This window comes from Carlito syrichta, unplaced genomic scaffold (genome assembly GCF_000164805.1).
Source record: "Carlito syrichta isolate Samal-C Ts95f unplaced genomic scaffold, Tarsius_syrichta-2.0.1 Scaffold313494, whole genome shotgun sequence".
NCBI lineage: Eukaryota > Metazoa > Chordata > Mammalia > Primates > Tarsiidae > Carlito > Carlito syrichta.
The window spans coordinates 211,814-235,896 of record NW_007257590.1 but is presented as its reverse complement, the minus strand read 5'-3'; the positions used below and the strand labels follow the sequence as shown (position 1 = coordinate 235,896).

Here is a 24,083-nt window from a genome sequence, read left to right as displayed (position 1 = left end):
CTGCTGGGCTCCGGCGATCCTTCTGCCTCAGCCTTCCAAGTAGCTGGAACTACAGGCGTGCGCTACCATACCCGGCTAATTTTTTGATTTATTGTAGAGATGAGGTCTCGCCAAGTTGCCCAGGCGGGTCTCGAACCTGCGGGCTCAGGCAGTCCACTTACCTCAGCCTCCCAAGGTGTGGGATTACAGGCTGAGCCACCGAGCCTGGCTTGGTGTCATTTTTTAAAAGCATTTTTGGTGCTTTTTCTTGGTGATTCGGCTGCTTAAAATGACCACTGTCCAGTGTACTAAGCGCTAGAAAACTGTGAGGACCTTCATGGAGAAAATGTGTGCATTTCGTTCAGATATGAGTTGAGGTGCTGTTGGCCATGAGCTCAGTGTTAATAAATCAACAATATATTTTAAATTAAATTAATTTTTTTAGGTCAGAGTCTCTGTCACCTAGGCTGGATGGGGTGCAGTGACATGATCACAGTTCACCGCAGTCTCGACCTCCTGAGCTCAAACAATCCTTTCGCCTTAGCCTCCCAAGTAGCTGGAACTACAGGTGTGTGCCACCATGCCTGGCTTATTTTTTGATTTTTTTTTTTTTTTTTGAGCTGGAGTCTCACTCTATCTCCCAGGCTGCAGCGCAGTGGCATGCTTATGGCCACCGCAGCCACACCTACTGGGCTCAGGTGATCCTTCCATCTCAGCTTCCAAGTAGCTAGAGCTACAGGTGCATGCCATCACGTCTGGCTAATTAAAAAAAAATTTTTTTTTTTTTTGGAGACGAGGTCTTGCTATGTTTCCCAGGCTGGTCTTGAACTCCTGGGCTCAAGCAGTCCTCTCACTTCGGCCTCCCAAAGTGCTGGGATTACAGGCATGAGCCTGTACCCAGGTAATTTTTATTTTTATTTTTTGTAGAGACTGGGTGTCACTATGTTGCCCAGGCTGGTCTCGAACTCCTGGGCTCAAGCAATACTCCCAGCTTGGTCTCCCAAAGTGCTGTGATGACAAGTGTGCGTCCCGTTGGGTGCCATGAAGTTAGAAGCAGACTGTTACACTGGAAAAAACCACTATGAACTGAATTTTATCCTACCTATGCACCCCCATTCGTATGTTGGCACTCTAGTTCTCAATATGACCGTAGAAGTTATTGAAGGGTAAATGAGGTCATAGGAAGGGACCCTGATATGTTAGGACTGGTGGCCTCATAAGAGGAGGAAGAGTGAGAAGGTGGCTGTCTGCAAGCCCAGAGGGAGCCCTCACTGGGAATCGATCCTGCGGGCACCTTGACCTTGACCTTCCAGCCTCCAGAACTATGAGAAAATTAACTTCTGGTGTTAGAGCTGCCCAATCTGTGATAATTTGGGATGACAGCCTGAGCAGATGATGATACGGGGATTAAATCCCAGCTCTGCTTTGTCTTTGCTGTGTGAGCTTAAGTAACCCATGTCCCTCTCTGAGCCTCTCACCCATATGTATCTTGTGCCTTCCCACCCCTTAGGGTATTTACGGCTTCTCTTTGTCCAGCAATTTACAGCAGAGCCTATTTCACACTCTATTTTTCTTCTCCTCCTTCTCCTTCTTCCCTGAGAGGGCACCTTCAGTCCTGGGTCTCACTATGTTGCCCTGGCTGGTCTCAAACTCCTAGGCTTAAGCCATCCTCCTGTCTTGGCCTCCCAAAGTGCTGGGATTACAGGCATAATCCAGGGCTTCCTTGCTGGCTCTGGGTTTGTTCGAAATGTCCCCTTGGGACATCTTCTGAGACTGTGGACATTGTGAGAAGTTTCTGGAAAGATTATGACCTGGATGGTGAGAATCTCTTCCTAGTGTTCTTTCAACTCTGTCTTCATCCCTCACTTCCGACAGCGCACTGCCTTTACTTGAATTCCTGTTCCCAGGTACTCCCTGACTACAAGTAACATCCCTCCATCTGGGCTCACAGTCCAGCTGGATCTTCCAGAAGAGGAACGGCATGAAGGCTCAGAGAGGGATGTGGTTTCCTTAGAGTCACACAGCACAGAGCAGGCGGAGCTGGGATTTGCACCTCGTGTATTAGTTTGCTGAGATTGCCATCACTGCAGACTGGGTGACTTAAACAGTAGAAATCAGGCTAGGCACAGTGGCTCATGGCTGTAATCTCAGCACTTTGGGAGACTGAGGTGGGAGGATTGCTTGAGTTTAGGAGTTCAAGACCAGCCTGGGCAACATAGTGAGACACCATCTCTTTTCTTTTAATGCAAAAAAAAAAAAAAAAGTAATAAACAGCAGAAATTAATGTTTTACAGTTCTGGGGGTTGGTTTCTTTCACAGTCTCTATCTTTAAGTCTCCCGTCTTTGTGCTGTTTCTTCTCTCTCCAGTATCCTCACCTCTCTGTGCTTTCTGGGTCCCTCCGTTCAGGCTGAGAAAAGTCTCTGGTCCCTCCCATATCTGGTCACTCCATCAATCTCCCTCTGGCCAACACTTCTTGCTGGCCATACTGACTCCTTCCTTTCACAAGTTTCCTGGAAAAGGCATCCCGCAGCTTGGCTTCCTCACTTTTATTCATTTTTTGAATTTTATTTTAATTTTTAATTTAAAAAATAGAGACAGGATTTCTCTATGTTGCCCAGGTTGGTCTTGATCTCCTGGTCTCAAGCAATCCTCTGGTCTCAGCTTCCCAAAGTGCTGGGATTGCAGGCATGAACCACCACACCTGGTTCTTTTATCATTTTTATTTTCATTTAAATTTTTGGGGGGCTTTTTATGATCAGATACAGTCCCAGAGCCAAAATTCACAGGTACAGAGGGTGTGGGTCATAAAAACTCTTTCTCTCTTCTTGTTCCAGCCACTCAGTTCTTCTCCCCAGAGACAACCAGCATTGCAACATCTTTTTTTTTTTTTCCTGGTGGGGAGGAGGGTTATGTGTTTACCTTTCTAAAGAAGAGTGTTTGCATATAGAAGTCAATCTGTCCCTCTGTTTGCCCTCTCCCTCCTTTTTTGCATAAGTGACGCCATATCACACAACCCGATCATTTATTTCCTTTTGCTTGACTAGGCATATCCTAGAGATCTTTCTTTCTCACCCATAAGGAGTTCCCTTGTATGTTTCTTTTTTTTTGCGTTGGAGTCTTACTCTGTCTCCCAGCTTTGACCAGCTATGCACAGGCCATCCTTCCGCCTCAGCCTTTCAAGTAACTTGAACTACAGGCATTCACCACCCTGCCCAGCTAATTTTATTTATTTATTGTAGAGATGAGGTCTCTCCATGTTGCCCAGGCTGGTCTTGAACCAGTGGGCTCAAGCAGCCCTCTCACCTCCACCTCCCAAAGTGCTGGGATTACAGGCGTGAGTCACTGTGCCCAGCCCTTGTATCTTTCTACAGTTGCATAGTACGTTATCACCTCAGAGGTCACCAGACGATGGCCCTTATGCCAGATCCTGTTTCTGTACCATCCTTGAGCTGAGAATGGTATTTTGAGCATTTTTTTTTAAAGTCAGAGGTCTCTGTTGCCCAGGTTGGAGTGCAGTGGCACAATCATGGCTCACTGCAGCCTCAACCTCTTGGGCTCACGCAATCCTTCCTTCTCAGCTTCCCAAGTAGCTGGGATTACAAGTGTGCACCATCATGCCCAGCTAGTTTTTTAAATTCTCTTTTTCTTTTTCTAGAGATGAAGTCTCATTATGTTGCCCAGGCTGGTCTCGAACTCCTGGGCTCAAGCAGTCATCTCATCTTGGCCTCCCGAAGTGCTAGGATTGTAGGTGTGAGTCACTGTGCCTGGCCTTGTAGTTTTTAGTTATTGTTGCTCTTTATAGAGGAGGAAACTGAGGCGCACAGAGAGGCTGAGGATGTGGTCCAGTATCACACAGCTGGCAGGTGGCAGAGGGAGAGTGGGGAGTCAGATCTGTTGGGTTTCTCATGTCCCCTAAGACTGGTATGAATGGTGGCTCAACACCTGAACCCAAGATTTGTTGAGGGCAGGACTCCCTGAATTTAGGACGAAGCGGTTTTAAGACTGGAAAGGATGCAAGAAGGAACGTGAGGGTCCCGGAATAGGTCACCAGGGAGTGTTTTAAAAATGCTGTGATTAGCTGGGTTCAGTGGCTCAGCCTGTAATCCCGCGCCTTGGGAGGCTGAGGTGAGTGGATTGCCTGAGCCTGAGGGTTCGAGATTCGCCTCGGTAACTTGGCGAGACCTCATCTCTACAATAAATCAAAAATCAGCCGGGCGTGGTAGCGCGTGCCTGTAGTTCCAGCTACTCGGAAGGCTGAGGCGGAAAGGATCGCCGGAGCCCAGCAGGTTGAGGCTGCGGTGGCAGGGAGCAGCCACTGCACTCCAGTCTGGGCGACAGAGTGAGACTCCAACTCAAAAAAAAAAAAAAAAAAAAGCTGTGATTGAAGAACGAAAACCTTTGTGATTGGAAGCAGAAAGTTCGAGGAGGACCCAAAAGAAACCGGAATCCATTTATAAAATAGTGTGTAATTATTCTTACATCTTTCAACTTTAGTCACCTTCCAGGGACTCTCCATTTGACACAATCCACCTATCTAGATGCTTTTTCCACTGCTCAAAATGGTTTTTGAGCTCATGCATTTAATGCCTTGTAGAGCTTCTACTGTTTTTTGTTTCACCTCTTCCACATTGGCAAAACGTTTCCCTTTGAGGCCTTTTTTCATTCAGAGAAACAAACCAAAAAAAAAAGCTCAGGAGAAAAGCTCAGGGTGGGATCAGGTGGATAGGGAGAGTGGGGTACCCGGGGTCATGCCGTTTTTTGGTCAAAAGCTGCTGAACACTCAGTGCGATGTGTGCAGGTGTGCAAACATGTTGAAGGAATCTCCAAAAAAAAAAGTTCACTGAAACCGAATGCAGCCTCTCACAACAACGCCAGCTGGTACACTGATGCCAATGTTTTCCCAGAACACTTATCTAGTGTGGGAGGCCTGTATTACAAGGGGCTCGCCCTCCAAATGATATTTCTGGGTTTTTTGGCCCTCCTCCTTGTATAAGACACTTAGCATTGTGATGGTTTTCAGAACCTCCTTTTGTGCCCACTCCCAACCCATGTCCTCTGCTGTTTTCATGGTGGAGAGGAAACCAGGGGAGAAAGGGACACTTCCCCAGATGGCTGCCCTGTCAGCCTTCTCTCCTTCTGGAGAATTCCTAGATTCAGAACCAGTACAGTCCAATAAAGGATTCTCCTTTGACAGACATACTCTGTATCTATGCCATCCAGTGTGATGGCTGCCATCTACAAGTGACTGTGGAGTCCTGGAATCTGTGGCCAGTGAGCCTGAATTTTTAGTGTTACTTCACGTTAATTTGTTTAAATGTTAACGTAAACTTTTATTTAACTTTCATTCGTGGAAGTATTTTTTTTTTAAATGGTCAGGCACGATGACTCATGCCTGTTATCCCATCTCTTTGGGAGTCTAAAGTGGGAGGATCACTTGAGCCCAGAAGTTTGAGACCAGCCTGGGCAACATAGCGAGACCTCGTCTCCACAAAACACTTGAAAAAATAGCCGGGCATGGTGGTGTGCGCCTGTAGGCCCAGCTACTCAAGAGGCTGAGGTGGCACGATCGCTTGAGCTGCAGTGAGACGGTCATCGCACCACTGCACTCCAGCCTGGGTGAGAAGTGAGATCCCAACTCAATACATAAATAAAAAAACAAGTACTCAGTTGTAATTGGAAAACTCTTGAGTGTGTTTGTGACAACTTGGGGGTACATGCATCTACTTGTTCGGTGATGCCCTTTATGAAATCTGCATAGACAGACCGAGTATTTCCAACGACAGCTGAGCCTCCGAATTGAGACGGGTTGCCAGGGTAAAAACACACACAACATCTCGACGGCTTAGCCGAAAAAAAAAGTCCCGTGGTCTCCCATTCATCATTTTTGAGTCCTGGTTTATTTTTTTACATGTTGACATGATATTTTTGGCTTCATTGGGTTAAATAAGATAGATTTCCTCTCTCCTGTTTCTTTTTGCCTTTTTACATAAAATGGAAAATTCCATAGGAGGCCCAAATTATGTTCCTATCGAATAGGGCTATTCCGGATCCTACCCTAACCTGGTCACCCCTAGAGACGAACTACAGTCTGCCATTGCCCCAATCTTAAAATCATGTAGGCAGAACTAAATAATTGTTACTGCATTGTTTGTTTGTATTTTAATACTCCTGGCATCTCCTCCAGGAAGACCTCCGTGATTGTACCAGAACGTGTTGAATAGCTCATTTTAACTATCTCTTCCAGCCCCTGGAGTTCTCCTTGATGTCATCCTCCTGAGTTTTTTAAATTTTTTACTTTTTGAGTTGAAGTCTCACTCTGTTGCCCAGGCTGGAGTGCAGCGGCATGCTCACGGCTACCCCAGCGTCAATCCGCTGGGCTCAGGCGATTCTTCTGCCTCAGCCTTACAAGTAACTGGAACTACAGGTGCATGCCACCATGCCCAGTTAATTTTTTGATTTATTGTAGAGATGAGGTCTCGCCAACTTGCCCAGGCTGGTCTTGAACCCGCAGGCTCAGGCAATCCTCTCACCTCGACCTCCCAGAGTGCTGGGATTACAGGCTTGAGCCATCGGGCCCAGCCCTGAGTTATATTTTAAGTGGACTTGGGTCGTGACTTCATGATTGCCAGACTGTATGACCAGGGACAACATTTATCCTGTGCCAGTACCTGGAACAGAATCTGACATGGAGCAGGTTCTCAGAGGATGTTTGCTGGGAAGGAGTCAATGAAGAAAATGCTCATCAACAAGCTTTTTCTAGGTCGTGAAAACCATTTCTGCGTGAAAACCATTTCATTGCTTCCCGATTTAAGTTGCATTCACCGGCTTCTTCACTGAGCATACTTGAGAAAGAAGGAAGCATGTCTGCACCAGGCTCTGTAAAAAACAAGGCAAAGCTAGACTCGGTGACTCAGCCTGTAACCCCAGCATTTTGGGAGGCTGAGGTGAGGGGATTGCCTGAGCCCATGGGTTCGAGGCCATCCTGGGCAACATGGTGAGACCTCGTCTCTACAATAAATCAAAAATTAGCCGGGTTGGATAGAGCAAGCCTGTAGTTCTGGTTATTTGGAAGGCTGGGGGATCGCTGGAGCCCGGCGGGTCGATGCTGGGGTAGGTGTGAGTGTGCCACTGCTCTCCAGCCTGGGTGATGGAGTGAGACCCTGACTCAAAAATAGCAAAAACAAAAACAAGACAAAACGGAAAAGAAGGAAGATGGTAAAACTGTCACTTGGCAGTTATGAGTATAGACGCTGCATTTTCTGCCAGATTGCAATTCTAGAGACACCTCTCAATACTCAACCTATGGGAGTCTTGATTGGTGCGTCACAAAAGTGGGCATGGAGATGGCCCCTCCTCTCGGGATGATGACGGTGATGATGATGATTTGAGTCTCGCTCTGTTGCCCAGGCTGGAGTGCTGTGGCATGATCACAGCTCACCACAGCCTTGACTTCCTGAGCTCAGTTGATCCTTCTACCTCAGCCTCCCATGTAGCTGGGACTACGGGTGCACACCACCCCATCTAGCTAATTTTTTTAATTTTTAATTTTGTAGCAACAAGGCTGGCCTCGAACTCCTGGGCTCAAGCAATCCCCCCAACTCAGCCTCCCAAAGTGCTGAGATTACAGGCGTGAGCCACCATGCCCAGCTCAAGTACTTTAGATAGCAAGTGTTTAGAAAATATTAGCTGCCACACAGACCTCCTCCTCATTGTTCCACTCTACCTGTGTGGAGAGTGGCCATTAACCCGGTGCCATTTATTAAGAACTTGAGGCATCCTTGGGTTCCCATCCAGAGGTATTAAAAGCCAGCAGAGGCCAGGTGCGGTGACTATAGTCCCTACTTTGGGAGGCTGAGTTGGGAGGATTGCTTGAGACCAGGAGTTCAAGACCAGCCTGGCCAACAGAGTGAGACCCTCCATCTCTTCAAAAAAAATAAAATTAATTAGCTAGGCATGGTGGTTCACACCTGTGGTCTTAGCTACTCAGGAGGCTGAGGCAGGAGGATCGCTTGAATCCAAGAATTTGGGGCTATGGTGAGCTATGATTGTACCACTGTACTCCAGTCTGGGTGACAGAGCAAGACCTTGTCTCTGAAAAATAATAATAAAAAACGAAAGCCAGTACATGTCCTTGCATCTATTTCTGACGTCATTTCTGACATCCCCTGGGTATTTTCTGTCCCAGTCGTAAATTGCTGTATTGTCTTCGACTCATGGGGACACATACGGCTTTAATGAATTAAGAGTTAGATTCATGGGAGATTTAAAAAGAAAAGCAATCCTTTATTGTACCCTGCAGTTACAGCGTGTAATCTGTATTTGTAATAATTTTCGTGAGATAGAATTCACATACCGTACAGCTTACCCATTTTAAGTTGCAGTGAGGTGGTATTGTGTTTCGCGTACATTCACAGAGTTGTGCAACCATCACCACAGTTGGTTTTAGGACATTTTCAATAACCCCCAAAGAAATCCTGTCTCCATCAGCAGTCACTCCCCCTTCCCCCTGGCCTCCCAGCCCCTGGCAACCACGAATCCACTTCCTGTCTCGATGGATTTGCCTGTTCTGGATTTTTCACATAAACGAAATCATACAACATGTGTCCTTTTGTGTCTGGGGGACACATTGAGGGTGATGTCCTCAAGGCTCCACCCATGTTGGAGTCTGTGTCACAGTTTCACTCCCCGCTTTATTTTTTGAGTTGGAATCTCACTCTGTCGCCCAGGCTGGAGGGCAGTGGCATGATCATGGCTCACCGCAGCCTCGACCTGCTATGCTCAAGCAATCCTCCTGCCTCAGCTTCCTCAGTAGCTGGGACTACAAGCACGCACCACCACACTTGGCAAGTTTTTTTTTTTTGTAGAGTTGAGGTCTTGCTAGATTGCCCAGGCTGGTCTCAAACTCCTGGCCTCAAGTGATCTTCCTACCTTGACCTTCCAAAGTGCTGGGATTACAAGTGTGAGCCACCACTCCCGGCCTTCATTCCTTTTTATGATTGAATAATATTGCTTTGGAAGGGGAGACCACACTTTGTTTATTCATTTGTCAGTTGATGGGCACATGGGTGATTTCCACCATTTGGCTATTTTGAATAATGCTGCCATAGACATTTGTGTACTTGTCTTTGTGTGGACATGTTGTTTCCTTTGTCTTAGGTAAATGCCTGGGAGTGGAATTGCAGGGTCATATAGTAACTCTTTGTCTAAATTTTTTTTTTTTGAGTTGGAGTCTCACTCTATTGCCCAGGCTGGAGTGCAGTGGCACACTCACAGCCACCCCAGCTTCGACCTGCTGGGCTCAGTGATCCTTCTGCCTCAGCCTTCCAGTAGCTGGAACTACAGGCATGTGCTGCCACGCCTGGCTAATTTTTGATTTATTGTAGAGACGAGGTCTCACCAAGTTGCCTAGGCTGGTCTCGAACCCTCAGGCTCAGGCAATCCACTCGCCTCGGCCTCCCAAAGTGCTGGGATTACAGGCTGAGCCACTGAGCCCGGTCTAACTTTTTTTTTTTGAGTCAGAGTCTCAGTCTGTCACCCATGCTCAAGTGCAGTGGCACGATCACCTCCACCTCGACCTCCTGGGCTCAGGTGATCCTTCTGTCTCAGCCTCCCAAATATCTGGGGCTACAGACATGCGTCACCAGGCTTGGCTAATTTTTTAATTTTTTTAACTCACTATGTTGCCCAGGCTGGTCGCGAACTCCTGGGCTCAAGCGATCCTCCCTCCTCAGCCTCCCAAAGTGCTGGGACTACAGGTGTGAGCCGTGGTGCCTGGCAGTCATTATTATTATTATTTTTGGATAAGTATGTTCCAAACATTGCATGGGATAGATTTATCCTTAAAAAGCATCCGTTGCTTATCTGAAATTAAAATTTCACTGGGCATCCTGTATTCTTGTTTGTCAGCTCTGGTGGCCCTGCCTGTCCTTGGTGGACTGCATGCACTGGGCGGCTGGTTGTGCCCCTTGGAGGTCTGGTTTTCTCATCTGTGGGGTGGGGACATGGTTTGCTGGGAGGTATCCGTGGCGGGTGAATGTTGAGCTCTCTCTATTGGGAGACATTGGTGAGACTGGGGCTGGGAGGTGAGACGGGGTTCCAGTGGGATGGCCGTGAGATGGAGGGGCTGGAACTGGCGTCCTCCTCCCCTTGAAGCTTCCTCCCAGCTTGAACTTGGCCGCTGCAGGGGTGGGGGGCGTGCTGGGTTCAGACCCTGGGCAGTAAGTGTGGAGGGGAGGGTGGAGGGGACTGTCTCCCCCTCCCCCAATTCCTCAGGGGATGAGAGAGTGTGCGAGTGTTGAGTGTTTTCCTTTGACTTAGCCCAAGCCATCCCACTGTGGTGTGGAATGGCACCTGGGAACATTGCTACTTTGTTTTGCCCGATTGTTTGCTTTTGCTGTTTTCTGTCTAATTTGCGCTGCTCTTGTGGATCATTCTCAGGGTGGATTTTTAAAAGAGGATTTACTATTCCTCTGTAGAACAGTCTGTTTGCCTCAAAGATATTAGGGGAAGGGTTCATGTATTGGAATAAAATAAGTGAGGGTTATGAACCGAGAGCCTCATGTTCCAGATACTAAAGGTGGTGATGTGTGTGTGTGTGTGTGTGTGTGTGTGTGTGTGTGTTGGCAAGGAGAGGTGGTCTAAAGGGTTTGATTCTGACAAATGTTAACTCAAGTAAAAGGGATACAGGAGAAGGGAAAGATTCAAAGAGGTATATAGAGGAAAGGAAATCAAGAAAGGTTGCCTGGAGGAGGTGGTATTGGAACTGGATCTTGAAGGATGTTGTGCTGGGTTGAGAGTCAGGGAGGAAAGGTATCAAGAGCTTTGCCAGCCAAAAGCTAGGCTGGCCTAGAGATGACTGTTATGTGTTTGGAGGAAAAAACAACAAACAACAAAATTGCCGACATTCATGGATCACCTTCTATATGCCAGATGCAGCTTGAGTGCTGGTCTTCCGTGATCTCACTTATTCCTCCTCACAAGTCCTGTAATAGAGGAGGACATGGAGGCTTGGAGTTGTTCAAGGGTGGTGAACAGGCCTGCTGAGGGGGGCGCGGGGGATGGAGGGGCAGAGTTTCGAGAACAGTGAGAGGGAAGCCCAGGGTCTTGGGAGCCATGGAGGTGTTGGAGCCTGGGTGGAACCACCCTCAGGAGAAGGAGCATGCCAGGTGTTCATGCAGTGGGACTCGGACTCCCTGAGAAGCACTTGCCACACCTGGGTAAAAGGTGATTAGGCTTTGACTGCCAGCCAGGGGGTGCGGGCGGGGAAGGAGTCAGCCAGCCTGGGAGTTGGAGAGTTGACAAAACCGATACATTCAGCTTTTCCTGCCTGTCTCTGATGCAGGCGCCTTTATCCCTATAAATCACTTCCTGAAGCTCCTCCATGCTGACGCACTGGGGACAGTTCCCACCTGCCGCCTTACTCAATCCTCTGTGATCCCACCTTCTCTGTTGCATCATGTCAGAGGCGATGATAAGGCTTCTAACACGGCCTGCCAGAGGAACCATCTTCTTTGCCTTTTGAAATAACTACTCAGGCATGGGCATTTCACAGGGAAAGCCACCCACCCCCTCTGGCTACAGAATTTGCGGGGTCCAGTGCAGGATGAAATGGCAGGGCCAGGTCAAATGCTCATGAGTCTGTCCTTGCCCTGAATAATAATAATAATAATAATAATAATGATAATAATAATAATAATAAGCCGGGCTCAGTGGCTCAGCCTGTAATCCCGTGCCTTTGGGAGGCTGAGGTGAGTGGATTGCCTGAGCCTGCGGGTTCGAGACCCGCCTGGGCAGCGAGACCTCATCTCTACAATAAATCAAAAAATCAGCCGGGCGTGGTAGCGCACGCCTGTAATTCCGGCTACTTGGAAGGCTGAGGCGGAAGGATCGCCGGAGCCCAGCAGGTCGAGGCTGCGGTGGCCGGGAGCGGTGACAGGCTGGGTGACAGAGTGAGACTCCAACTCAAAAAAAAAAAAATAATAATGACAACAACAATAATAAAAGAGGATTGACTGGGCTCAGTGGCTCAGCCTGTAATCAGCACTTTGGGAGGCCGAGGCCAGTAGATTGCCTGAGCCCATGGGTTTGAGACCAGCCTGGGTAACTTGGCGAGACCTCGTCTTTACAATAAATAAAAAAAATTAGCCGAGCATGGTAGTGCTTGCCTGTAGTTCCGGGTACTTGAAAGGCTGAGGCGGAAGGATTGCCGGAGCCCAGCAGGTCGAGGCTGCAGTGGCCAAGAGTGTGCCACTGCCCTCCAGCCTGGGGGACGGAGTGAGACTCCGACTCAAACATAAATAAATAATAAAATAAAATAAAGTAGGATTTACTGTTCCTCTGTAGCACAGTCTGTTTGTCTCAAAGATATTAGGGGAAGCGTTTTTTATTATCATCATCATCATTATCCTTCTCCTCCTTCTTCTCCTTCCTTCTCCTTCTCTTCCTCTTTTTTTGAGTCAAGGTCTTACTGTGTCACCCAGGCTGGAGTGACCTCCGGGACTCAGGCGATCCTTCCTTCTCGGCCTCCTGAGTAGCTGGGACTACAGGCATCACCAAGTCCAGCTAATGGTTTTTGTAGAGATGAGATCTCACTACGTTGCCCAGGCTGGTCTCCAATTCCTAGCCTCAAGCAGTCCTTCCGCCTGGGCCTCCCAAAGTGCTGGGGTGGTAGGCTTGAGCTGCTGTGCCTGACCTGCCCCCAATTCTAAACCTATCCCTGGCACATCTGCTCACCCGTCTTTGTTTCTGCTTTTGCTTTGTCTCCTAGTGTGTCCCGGTATGGATATCCGGAACAACCTCACCAGGTTGCATGAGCTGGAGAACTGCTCGGTCATCGAGGGCCACTTGCAGATACTCCTGATGTTCAAAACGAAGCCGGAAGACTTCCGAGACCTCAGTTTCCCCAAGCTCATCATGATCACCGATTACCTGCTGCTCTTCCGGGTCTACGGACTGGAGAGCCTGAAGGACTTGTTCCCCAACCTCACGGTCATCCGGGGCTCGCGGCTCTTCTTCAACTATGCGCTGGTCATCTTCGAGATGGTTCACCTGAAGGAGCTCGGCCTCTACAGCCTGATGAATATCACCCGGGGTTCCGTCCGCATCGAGAAAAACAATGAGCTCTGCTACTTGGCCACCATCGACTGGTCCCGGATCCTGGACTCTGTGGAGGATAACTACATCGTGCTGAACAAGGATGACAATGAGGAGTGCGGGGACATCTGTCCGGGCACCGCGAAGGGCAAGACCAACTGCCCCGCCACCGTCATCAACGGGCAGTTTGTTGAGCGCTGTTGGACGCACAGTCATTGCCAGAAAGGTACGTAGGCTGGGGATACTGGGTTCTAAGTGGCTTTCATGCCTTGTACTCAAAGCTTAGCCATGAGGGGATGGGGGACAGGGGGGTCAAGATAGCAAGCGGTGGCATTCGTGACCCCAGGCAATGGCAGACTTTTTCTGTAAATGCTCAGATGGCAAATAGAGTTTCGTTGGGGTCTCACTCTGTTGCCCAGGCTGGAGTGGCACCATTACGGCTCACCACAGATTCGACTTCCTGGGCTCAAGTGATCCTTCTGCCTCAGCCTCCTGAGTAACTGAGATTACAGGCCCATGCCACCATGCCTGGCTAATTTTTAAAAATTTTTTGAAGAGACAGAGTCTTGCTATGTTGCCCAGGCTGGTCTTGAACTCCTCAAGCTATCCTCTTGCCTTGCCTTCCCAAATGGCTGGGATTATAGGCGTGAGCCACCATGCCCAACCGACTTTGCAGGTCTTTGTTGCAATGACTCAGCTCTATCATTGTAGTAGGCAGGCAGCCACAGGCATGTGTGAACATATGAGTGTGGCTCTGGGTTTCAGTAAAACTTTATTTACAAAGACAAGTCGTGGGTTGGATTTTGCCTGAGGACAGCCATTCCCCACCTTCTGTGCCAGACAGTGCCCTGAATATTTTCTTGCTTGAGAGAGGATTAGGAATAGGAGAATATAAATTTGGTATTTTATTAATTATTTTTTATTTTAAATATGTGGGGTACAATTCAGGATTAGGTAGATAAGTGGTCTGTGTACAGGTGAAATTTGGGCCTCCCTTTGGTCCCCACTTTGCCTGGTTTGAGATCAGACACCCTTACTGATGTTATGTCTCCCTTGCCCCCAACCCTGGCAGTATCCTGCTACTGCCAATACCTTTCTTATAGTATTATGGTCAATGTTCAGGGTCCACTTCTGTGAGAACATGTGGTACTCAGTTCTTTGTTTCTGTGATAGTTCACTCAGTATTATAGACTCTAAATCCATCCAAGTTGCTGTAAAGTCCATAATTTTGTCCTTCTTTATGGCTGCATAATATTCCGTTGTGTATATGTAGCACATTAAAAAAAAATCCAGTCTACTTTCAATGGGCAGCACAGTTGGTTCCATGTTTTGTTTGTTTTTTTTAAAATTTATTTTGGGCTGGGCACGGTGGTGCATGCCTGTAATCCCAGCACTTTGGGAGGCCAAGGAGGGAGGATTGCTTGAGCCCAGGAATTCAAGATCAGCCTGGGTAATATAGCAAGACCTCATCTCTACAATAAATCAAAAAATTAGCTGGGTATGGTGGCATGTGTCTGTAGTCCCAGCTACTCAGGAGACTGAAGCAGAAGGATCACCTGAGCCCAGGAGGTCGAGGCTGTAGTGAGCCATGATTGTGCCACTGCACTCCAGTCTGGGCAACAGAGCAAGGTCCTGACTCAAAAAAATTTATTTTTTACCCAATTATAGATTCCAACTTCTCATAGCAGACATTTGGGCAAAGAGATGCATAAAGGAAAAAAAGCAAGACATTCATCTTATTCCACGGTGCACAATGCTGAGAGTAGTTGAATAGGGCTACTTTCTTCTTGTGGGCCTTCAGTAGATATACTGTGTCTTTATTTCCTTAACCCTCCCTGGTTTTGGGCATTTAGATTATTTCTGGTTTTATGAAGAGAGAGATTGGCATTAAAGTTTTATGCAGCGTTTGTTTCTTGAGACCTGCTTTGCAATTCAGAGGGGTCTGCTTTGCAGAAGTGAAATTTCTGGGTCAGAGGCTCTTGATCCAGATGTCAAATGGCTTTCCGGAAATGTTGCACCTATGAGCACTCCTTCTAGCCTTGCAGGGACACCTTGGCCAGCCTTGAGCGTTGTTTGAAGGCTTTTTCTTTCTTTCCTTCCTCCTTCCTTCCTTCCTTCTCACTTAGTCTCCCAGGCTGGAGTGCAGTGGCACACTCACGATCACCCCCTCAACCTACTGGGCTCAGCCTTCCACATCAGCCTTCCACGTCCAGCTAATTATTTTTATTTTTATTTTTTGTAGAGACGAGGTCTCTTCAAGCTGCCCAGGCTGGTCTCGAACATGCAGGCTCAGGCAATCCACTTGCTTTGGCCTCCCAAAGTGCTGGGATGATAGGCTGAGCCACCAAGCCTGGCTGAAGACTCTTTCATAATTTGCTGGGGCCTGGGGGAGGGGCTGACATGTTGTCATTGCTTCTATTTGCATTTCTTTGATTGCTATCAGGGATTGAACCTTTTAAAACATGTTTATTTATCATTTGGGGTTTCTCTTCCTGTTCCTATCCTTAACTCACTTATCTTTCAGTATCTCAGTGGGCTTTGAAAAATTAATCTGCATATGGTTTTCATTGGTGAAGGCTATGGACCCTTTGTCAATTGCATTTTTTTGTTTGTTTGTTTGGTACCATGGTGAAAATGTCCTAGAGTGTGTTTTGTCAGAGAAGCTTAACTGTTTATATTCATGGAACTCAGAGCTGGAACTACAGAGCTTGATTTTTACATGCCTTTTCTGTGCTTTCTGCTTAAAAAATCTCTTCTATCCATAAAAAAAATTTTCCTCCAGATTTTTAATATCAATACATTTATCTTGCATTTATTTTCTAGTGATTGTTCACGCTGTTGCAATAGTCCAGGCTGCAGTGCGGTGGCACCATCACTGCTCACCGCAGCCTTGATCTGGGCTCAGGTGATCCTTCTACCTCAGCCTCCCCAGGAACTGGGGCGACAGGCACACACCATCATGCCTGGCTAATTTTTTGATTTACTGTAGAAATGAGGGCTTGCTTTGTTCCCCAGGCTGGTCTCGAACTCCTAGGCTCAAGATCCAAGGATTAGAATGTCTCAGCAGATGGTTATACCTTATACTTTTTTTCCTCTTGTTTTATTTCTTTTCTGTAGATACAGGGTTCTGCTATGTTGTTCAGGCTGGTCTTGAGCTCCTGGTCTCAAGCAGTCCTCCCACCTCAGCCTCCCAGGGAGCTGAGATTAGAGGCATGAACCATTGTGCCTGTCCCAGATGTTATATTTTAATTGTTACGGTGTTTTAAAAATATTCATCCTTGAGATCTATTTGTGTGGGTGACTCAGTGGGGGTTTCCATTCTCTCCCAAATTTAACTGGTTGGAGCCTCAGTACTGTTTGTTTTTATTTTTATTTTTTTTGAGTTGGTGTCTCACTCTGTGGCCCAGGCTGGAGTGCAGTGGCACCCTCACCGCCACCCTAGTCTCGACCTACTGGGCTCCGGTGATCCTTTCGCCTCAGCCTTCTAAGTAGCTGGAACTACAGGCATGCGCCACCACGCCTGGCTGTCAGTACTGTTTATCATAGAAATCTACCCCTTTGCCTTTGCTTTGGGGTTTGTCTTTGGGTACCCTCAGATATGTCTGCCTTTCTTTGCACCAGGGCTCTTACTGTTCTGATCACTGTAGCTTTATGATGTTGTGATTTCCAAGAAGGCATTCAGCACACATACTCCTGACTTGCTTGTGGCTTCCTTGACCTCCTTCCCTGAGCAGAATTAGCAAACATGAGATTCAGGTGGGAGAAATTTAAGTGGGTAATTTAAGGGTTGTATCACAAAAGATAGAAGAGGGGAGAAAGGAAAGGAAGGACTTCTCACCTGAGCCCAAGGCTATGGGGAAGTCTCACTGGGTGCGTGAGTCCTAAATGGAATCCTTGGAATTGCCTCTGAGTCCTGGGAACCATGGAGTGGAGCTTTTCTGTGTTATGTGGTTGGATGGTTTTTAGAAGGTAGGAAAGGGGGTGGAATGGGGGTGTGAAGGGAGATGAGGGTGGAGACCATTGTTATTACAGTGTGGAAAAATCTTGAGAATGTACTAGGTCAGGGACAAAGAGAGGTAAACTCTGACCAGAGAGGTTACTTCACTCTCCTAAAGCCACACAGCTAATAAAAGACAGAGCTAGGGTTTGTACGAAGTCTCTGTGACACACACACAAAATCATGTGTTTTGGGGGGTGGGAGGGGTATCCCTTTTTTTTTTCCACCTTTAAATTTTTATTTTAAAAATGTGGGGTACAATTCAGGGTTAGGTATACAAATATTCATCATGCAGGTATCCTTGTTGATGAGGTGTACCCCCCTTTCCCTAGGCAGTTTCCCACTACTGCCAATCCTGTCTCCCCACTGCCCTGAGTGTCCCCTTTGTTTAGAACTAGGAGGGCTGCTTCTAACTGGTACCCCAGAGGGATAAAGTGAACCCTCTTTCATGCCAGTGCCGAGCCCCCAAATGTAGGTTTTGTTTGGAACGCTCTGGGCTCTCCCATCTTGAGACATAACTTAAGACCTTTCTTGCGAGTTTATTTTTGTATCCATTTTAGTCAAAATATCCAGAAAAGCATTATCTGCAGTTGAGTCTTCTCCTTCTCCCTGTTTTGAGCAGATTTTTAAAATATTTTTTAATCTTTTGCTATTAAGAACCCGGCTTGCTTTTCCAACCTTGGGGGTTTCGTCACCCGGGGAAGGTGTGGATTTCGTCACCCGGGGAAGGTGTGGCCACACGTATTGCTGTGACCAACACCTTTCAGGGTATCAGATTCCTGGCACCTGGCATATCCCCCGGTGTCCTGTCCTGTCCGGAGGTGACAATGCCAAGAAATGATCAGCTTTTGAGTTGCTGCCCCCTGTCTGCTGAGAACAACTCAGTTCTGCCCTTCCCACCCCACCCCCATCAATTTCATTTATCATGGTGGAAACACACATAAGGCACAAACGTCACCATCTTAACCATTTTTTTTTTTGAGTTGGAGTCTCACTCTGTCACCTAGACTGGAGTGCAGTGGCCGTTCCCAGCCACCGCTGCCTCGACCTGCTGGGCTCCGGCAATCCTTCCACCTCAGTCTTCCAGTAGCTGGAACTACAGGTGTGGACTACCACGCCCGGCTAATTTTTGATTTATTGTAAAGATGAGGTCTCGCCAAGTTGCCCAGGCGGGTCTCAAACCCGCGGGCTCAGGCAATCCACTTACCTCAGCCTCCCAAAGTGCTGGGATTACAGGCTGAGCCACCAAGCCCGGCTTGTCTTAACCATTTTAAGTGCACGGTTCAGCGGCATAAAGTGAATTCACGCGATTGTGCAATGGTCACCTCCATCATCTCTGGAACTTTCTCCTCTTCCCAAATGGAAACTCTGTCCCCGTAAACACTCACTCACATCCCCTCCCCAGTCCCCGGCGCTCACCACGCAGCCACTTTGTCTTAGTGAATCTGACGCCTCTGGGACCTTGTAGGAGGGGGATCTCACGGGATGTGTCCTTTTGTGACTGAGTGGAATGTCCAAGACTCATCCATGTGGCAGCAGGTGCCAGACATGCCTTCCTGTTTGCGGCTGAATCATATTCCATGGTGTGGATGGACCATATTGTGTCAATCCATCCATCTGTGCCTGGACACTTGGGTGGCTTCCGCCTTTGTGAAGGTGGGTCTGCTGCACCGCCTTTCAGTGCTTGTGCTAACCCTGTGGCTGCAGCTTTAGAAAGCTCATTCAATGTCCAGTGGAATTTTTGAACACAAAATAGACTGAGCCCCTAGAGAATACGCCCCCATCTTAGGTGACAGAAAGAGGCCGGCGAAAATAACCTATCAGCTTCTCTCTCCCCCTGGAATATTCTCAAACCCTTCCTTGCTTTTCTGTGGGTATCCTTTGTTTCTCGCATATTTACCAGCTTCCAGAAGCATCCGCGGATGGGTTCACATTTGGGATGCAGTTGATAGATTGTTCTTTGGATTCCGTTTAAGCATTCTCTCTCTCTCTTTTTTTTTTTTTGAGTTGGAGTCTTACTCTGGAGGGCAGCGGTACAATCACAACCACTGCAGTCTCAACCTCCTGGGCTTAGGAGATCCTCTTGCCTCAGTCTCCCGAGTAGCTGGGACTACAGGTGTGTGTGCACCATCAGGATTGGCTATTTTATTTTTATAGCAATGAGCGAGGTCTCGCTATGTTGCCCAGTCTGGTCTTGAACTCCTGGCTCAGGCAATCCTCTCGGTTCAGCCTCCCAAAGTGTTGGGATTACAGCCGCGAGCCATTGTCCTCACCCGGTTTAAGCATTCTCTACACTGTCCATCCCTTCTTCCACCTGTCCCTCAGTGATGATGCTTTCCACAGAGAGACTAAAAAAAAAAGAAAAAAACAGGCTGGGTGCAGTGGCTCACGCCTGTAATCCTGGCACTTTGGGAGGCTGAGGTAGGAGGATTGCTTGAGTCTAGGAGTTTGGGACTAGCCTGGGCAACACAGCAAGACCCCGTCTCTACAAAAAATAAAAAAATTTAGCCGGGTGTTGTGGTATACACCGGTAGTCCCAGCTATTCTGGAGGCTGAGGTGGGAGGATCCCCTGAGCCCAGGAGGTCGAGGCTTTGGTGAGCCATGATCGCATCACAACACCCCAGCCTGGGCAACAGAGTGAGACCCTGATTCAGGGGGAAAAAAAAAAAAAGTGCTTAGAGTCAGACTGAACTGGCTTTGAGTCCTGTTTTGCCATCTGAAAAATGAGGATCATTTATGGGAACTGTTCTTGGGGTTGCGGTTTTGGGGCTCAATGAGATGGTTTGGGGGGGCACTTAGCCCAGAGCTTGGTGCTCTGTGAGTATTCTGGAAGCTTCCAGTAAGCAAGTGTTATGGGACCACCCTTTCTGGGTAGACCAGCTGCTCGGTGAATACCTGCAGGCCTCTATCCCATTTCTGACACTGGTCATAAGGTGGTCTGAGGAATGTCTGTCTTGTGATGTATTGATGAAGGGTAGGTCCCTGAGAGAAGACCACCCTGGTGTCTGGGTGCCATGGCTTAGAATGTTCTGGAAACTCCCAGCTCTGGGCATTTTGAGGGTACCATAAGCCACAGGGCTTGCCTGACCAGCTGCTGTAGCCAAACCCACTGGTTTTTTTCTGAGAGGTCAACCCAGCTGCTTGCTGCCAGTCAGAGGGGTGGGTGAGACTGGGCATGTGGGTGCCAGAGAACACCGGCCTGCCATGCCTCATGTGGACGTCAGCACCAAAGTGGGAGGTAGAGGCTGAAGGGGACACATCTCTCCTCCTGAGTCTGGGCTTACAGCCCCGCACCCAACTCTGAAAGTGTGGTGTTCTTCTGACCACATTCAGGTTCCAATATTTGAAGAGTTTGACTCTCAGCAGAACTGTGAGCCACCTGTTGAGATTTTCTGCTTCTTTTTTCCTTCTGTTTTTATTTTATTTAATGTTCAGAGACAGATTCTCACTCTGTTGCCCAGGCTGGAGTGCAGTGGTGCTGCCAGAGCTCACTGCAGCCTTGAACTCCTGGGCTCAAGTGATCCTCTTGTCTTAGCCTCCCCGGTAGCTGGGACTACAGGCACATGCCACCACGCCCGGCTAATTAAAAAATTTTTTTTTGCCGGGCTGGATGGCTCAGCCTGTAATCCCAGCACTTTGGGAGGTCAAGGTGAGTGGATTGCCTCAGCCTGCGGGTTCGAGACCCACCTGGGCAACTTGGCGAGACCTCATCTCTACAATATATCAAAAATTAGCCAGGCGTGTTAGTGCGCGCCTGTAGTTCCAGCTACTTGGAAGGCTGAGGCGGAAAGATTGCCGGAGCCCAGCAGGTCGAGGCTGCGGTGGCTGGGAGCGGCCACTGCACTCCAGTCTGGGTGACAGAGTGAGACTCCAACTCAAAAAAAAAAAAATTTTTTTTTCTTAGAGACAAGATCTTGCCATGTTGTTTGGTATTGAACACATGGCCTCAAGCAATCCTCTTGTCTTGGCCTCCCAAGTAGCTGGGATTACAGTCTTGAGTCACACACCCAGTTTAAGAATGTTGTTTTACACCTTAAAAGGTTGGGGGAGTCCGGGTTCAATGGCTCAGCCTCTAATCCCAGCACTTTGGGAGGCTGAGGTGAGTGGATTGCCTGAGACCATGGGTTCAAGACCAACCAGGGCAATTTGGTGAGCCCTTGTCTCTACAATAAATAAAAAATTAGTTGGGTGTGGTAGTGTGCACCTGTAGTTCCAGCTTCTTGGAAGGCTGAGGCAGAAGGATCACCGGAGCCCAGCAGGTTGATGCTGGGGTGGCTGTGAGTATGCCACTGCATTCCAGCCTGGGTGACAGAGTGAGACTCCAACTCAAAAAACAAACAAACAAAAAGATTGGGGGTGGGGAGAAATCTAAAGAAGGATACTATTTTGTGACAGGTGAATATTATTTGAAATTCACATTCCAGTGTTCTTGAATAAAGTTTTATTGGAACACATCATGTTTGTTTATTTAGGTATCACCTGTGGCTACTTTTGTGTTATAAGGAGAGAGTTAAGTCATTACAACAACGATTGTATGGTCCACAAAGCCTAAAAAATGTTTACTCTCTGGAGATGGGCATGGTGGTCTGTAATCCCAACTACTCGGCAGGGTGAGGCAGGAGGATTGCTTAAACCCAAGAATTCCTGGGCAACATAATGAGACTCCATCTCAAAAAAAAAAACCAACAAAAAAACAAAACCAAAAACAACAAAAAAAACAAATTAGGCCAGGCATGGTGTCTCATACCTGTCATCCCAGCACATTGGGAAGCCAAGGCGGGAGGCTTGCTTGATCTCAGGAGTTTGAGATCAGTCTGGGCAATATAATGAGACCCTGTCTCTACAAAAAAACAAAAAATTAGCCGAGCGTGGTGGTGCACGCCTGTAGTCTCAGCTATTTGGGAGTCTGAGGCTGGAGGATTGCCTGAACCCAGGAGATCAAGGCTGCAGTGAGCCATGATTGTGCTACTACACTCCAGCCTGGGTGACAGAGTGAGACCTCAACTCAAAAAAAAAATTATATATATATGTATTGTCTGGCTCTTTACAGAAAAAAAAAATTGTCTGGCCTCTGTTCTTGGCTATGCACCTTGTAAAAATGAGCAGGACATTTATAGATAGAGGCTGTTTCCAGGGCAAGTTGCAACACCCCAGTCTCAGGCTGACAGAGTCTCTGTGCCCCTTGATGGTACCCAGGGGAGGGGGCTGCGCAGATCAGATGCCATCTGTGCCTCCTGAGACTCTTGGTTTGGCTAGGGAGTGCAGGAAATGTCACAAGACCAGGCAGGCCTTCTCCCCGCACCCCCCTCGCCACAGTCCCATCCCGCCTTTCCCGTTCAAGTGAGTCATCAGACTGGTGGTTGTAGACACGTTTGGAGCGGTGCACTTGGAAGTCATGATGTTCTCTAGATAACACAGAATATTGATAAATTCCTTCATGGCTATGTCACCATAGTCCATGCAGAAAATAGAAAAGTCTAATGCATACGCACGGGTATTGGGCTAATAAAAGTAAAAAAACCCCGAAAAATAGGTGGTAGACTGTGCGTAATATGAATGATGGGCCATTTGAGTTCTTCATCCATCTTGATTCCTTTTTGTTTTGTCAAAGATATTGTTAAAAATCTAGGAGAGTGGCCAGGTGCGGTGGTTCATGCCTGTCATCCCGGCACTTTGGGAGGCCAAGGCTTGAGGATTGCTTGAGCCCAGGAGTTCGAGACCATCCTGGGCAACATAGTGAGACCCTGTCTCTATTGTTAAAAAATTTTTAAAAACAAATTTAAAAAAATCTAGGAGAGAAACAACCAGAAACACCACACTGGAAAAAGTCCATCGTCATGGTGGCCTCTTTTTAAATCAGATGAATGGAATTTTAGAAAATGTACTTTTATCGTACTCAGTGATCTATCACAGAAACAAAGAACAGAGCACCACATGTTCTCACTCATAAGCAGACCCTGAACATTTACCATAATACTATAAGAAAGGGATTGCCTGAACCCGCGGGTTCGAGACCCGCCTGGGCAGCAAGACCTCATCTCTCCAATAAATCAAAAAATCAGCCGGGCGTGGTAGCGCATGCCTGTAATTCCGGCTACTTGGAAGGCTGAGGCGGAAGGATCGCCGGAGCCCAGCAGGTCGAGGCTGCGGTGGCAGAGAGCGGCCACTGCACTCCAGTCTGGGCGACAGAGTGAGACTCCGACTCAAAAAAAAAAAGAAAGGGATTGACAGTAGTGGGATACTGCCAGGGTGGAGGTGGGGGGGATACAACATCAATAAGGGTACCTGGTTTCAAACCAGGCAAAGTTGGGACCAAAGGGAGGCCCAAACTTTAACTGTACGAAGACCACTTGTATACCTAATCCTGGATTATACCCCACATTTTTCATATAAAATTAAAAATAAATAAAATGCACTTTTTATCTGGGAGATGATTGTGTTGTAGCACAGGAACGAACAAGTGCTTTAGAGAGCACATCTCTGAGCCTCCCTGGGACTGGTGATCCCTTGCTGTTGGCACTGGCAAAAGGAAAGAGATTGTTCCAGATTGGAGTGGCCAAGAGGTGCTTTGATTTGGGTGGCAAACGCTGCTAAGAAAAGAGGATGAGAGAGAAGGGTGTTGGAGGTGGCTGGAATGGCCACGCTGAAGAAGGCCAGGTGTTTTGTGGATAGGAATGAAGAATCTGACACATGCTGGGAAGAGGAACTGGGGCCGGGGCATGCCTGTCACATGCTCCCAATGGCATCATGGCGAGGCTGTGTTCAGGAGGGGTTGTTTCCACCATGCGGAGCCAGGCACTTTGCTGGGAGTCCTTGCCCAGTCAAACAAAAAGTCAGAGAAATCATGATTGAGTTATAGAAGCCAGGGAGGCAGGAAGTGTTTTGGCGGGTGCAGGAATGCCCTGAAGAAAGGTAGACCCGTTGGTCACATGGTGTCTTGGGCGTCTGGCCAATCAATCTTCAGTGGTGGAGATGGAGACTTGAGCTCTAACTAGTGCCCAGACTCTTGGAGC

General features: G+C 47.8%; 1 protein-coding gene across 3 annotated transcripts in view; it reads left to right on the top strand.

Annotated features, from left to right (window-relative positions):
* Positions 1 to 875: 875 nt before the first annotated feature.
* INSR (insulin receptor) overlaps positions 876 to 24,083 on the top strand; it is a 138,481-nt gene continuing 115,273 nt past the window's right edge. For 2 of the 3 annotated variants that reach the window (XM_008070536.2, XM_008070535.2), the window contains exons 1-3: positions 876 to 880; positions 10,210 to 10,215; positions 12,747 to 13,298. In XM_008070536.2, coding sequence (XP_008068727.1) covers positions 12,758 to 13,298 — 541 coding nt within the window. In that variant the 5' untranslated portion in view covers positions 876 to 880; positions 10,210 to 10,215; positions 12,747 to 12,757. Of the gene's footprint in view, positions 881 to 10,209; positions 10,216 to 12,709; positions 13,299 to 24,083 lie in introns of those variants that run through there. The other variant, XM_021718802.1, reaches the window with a different exon arrangement.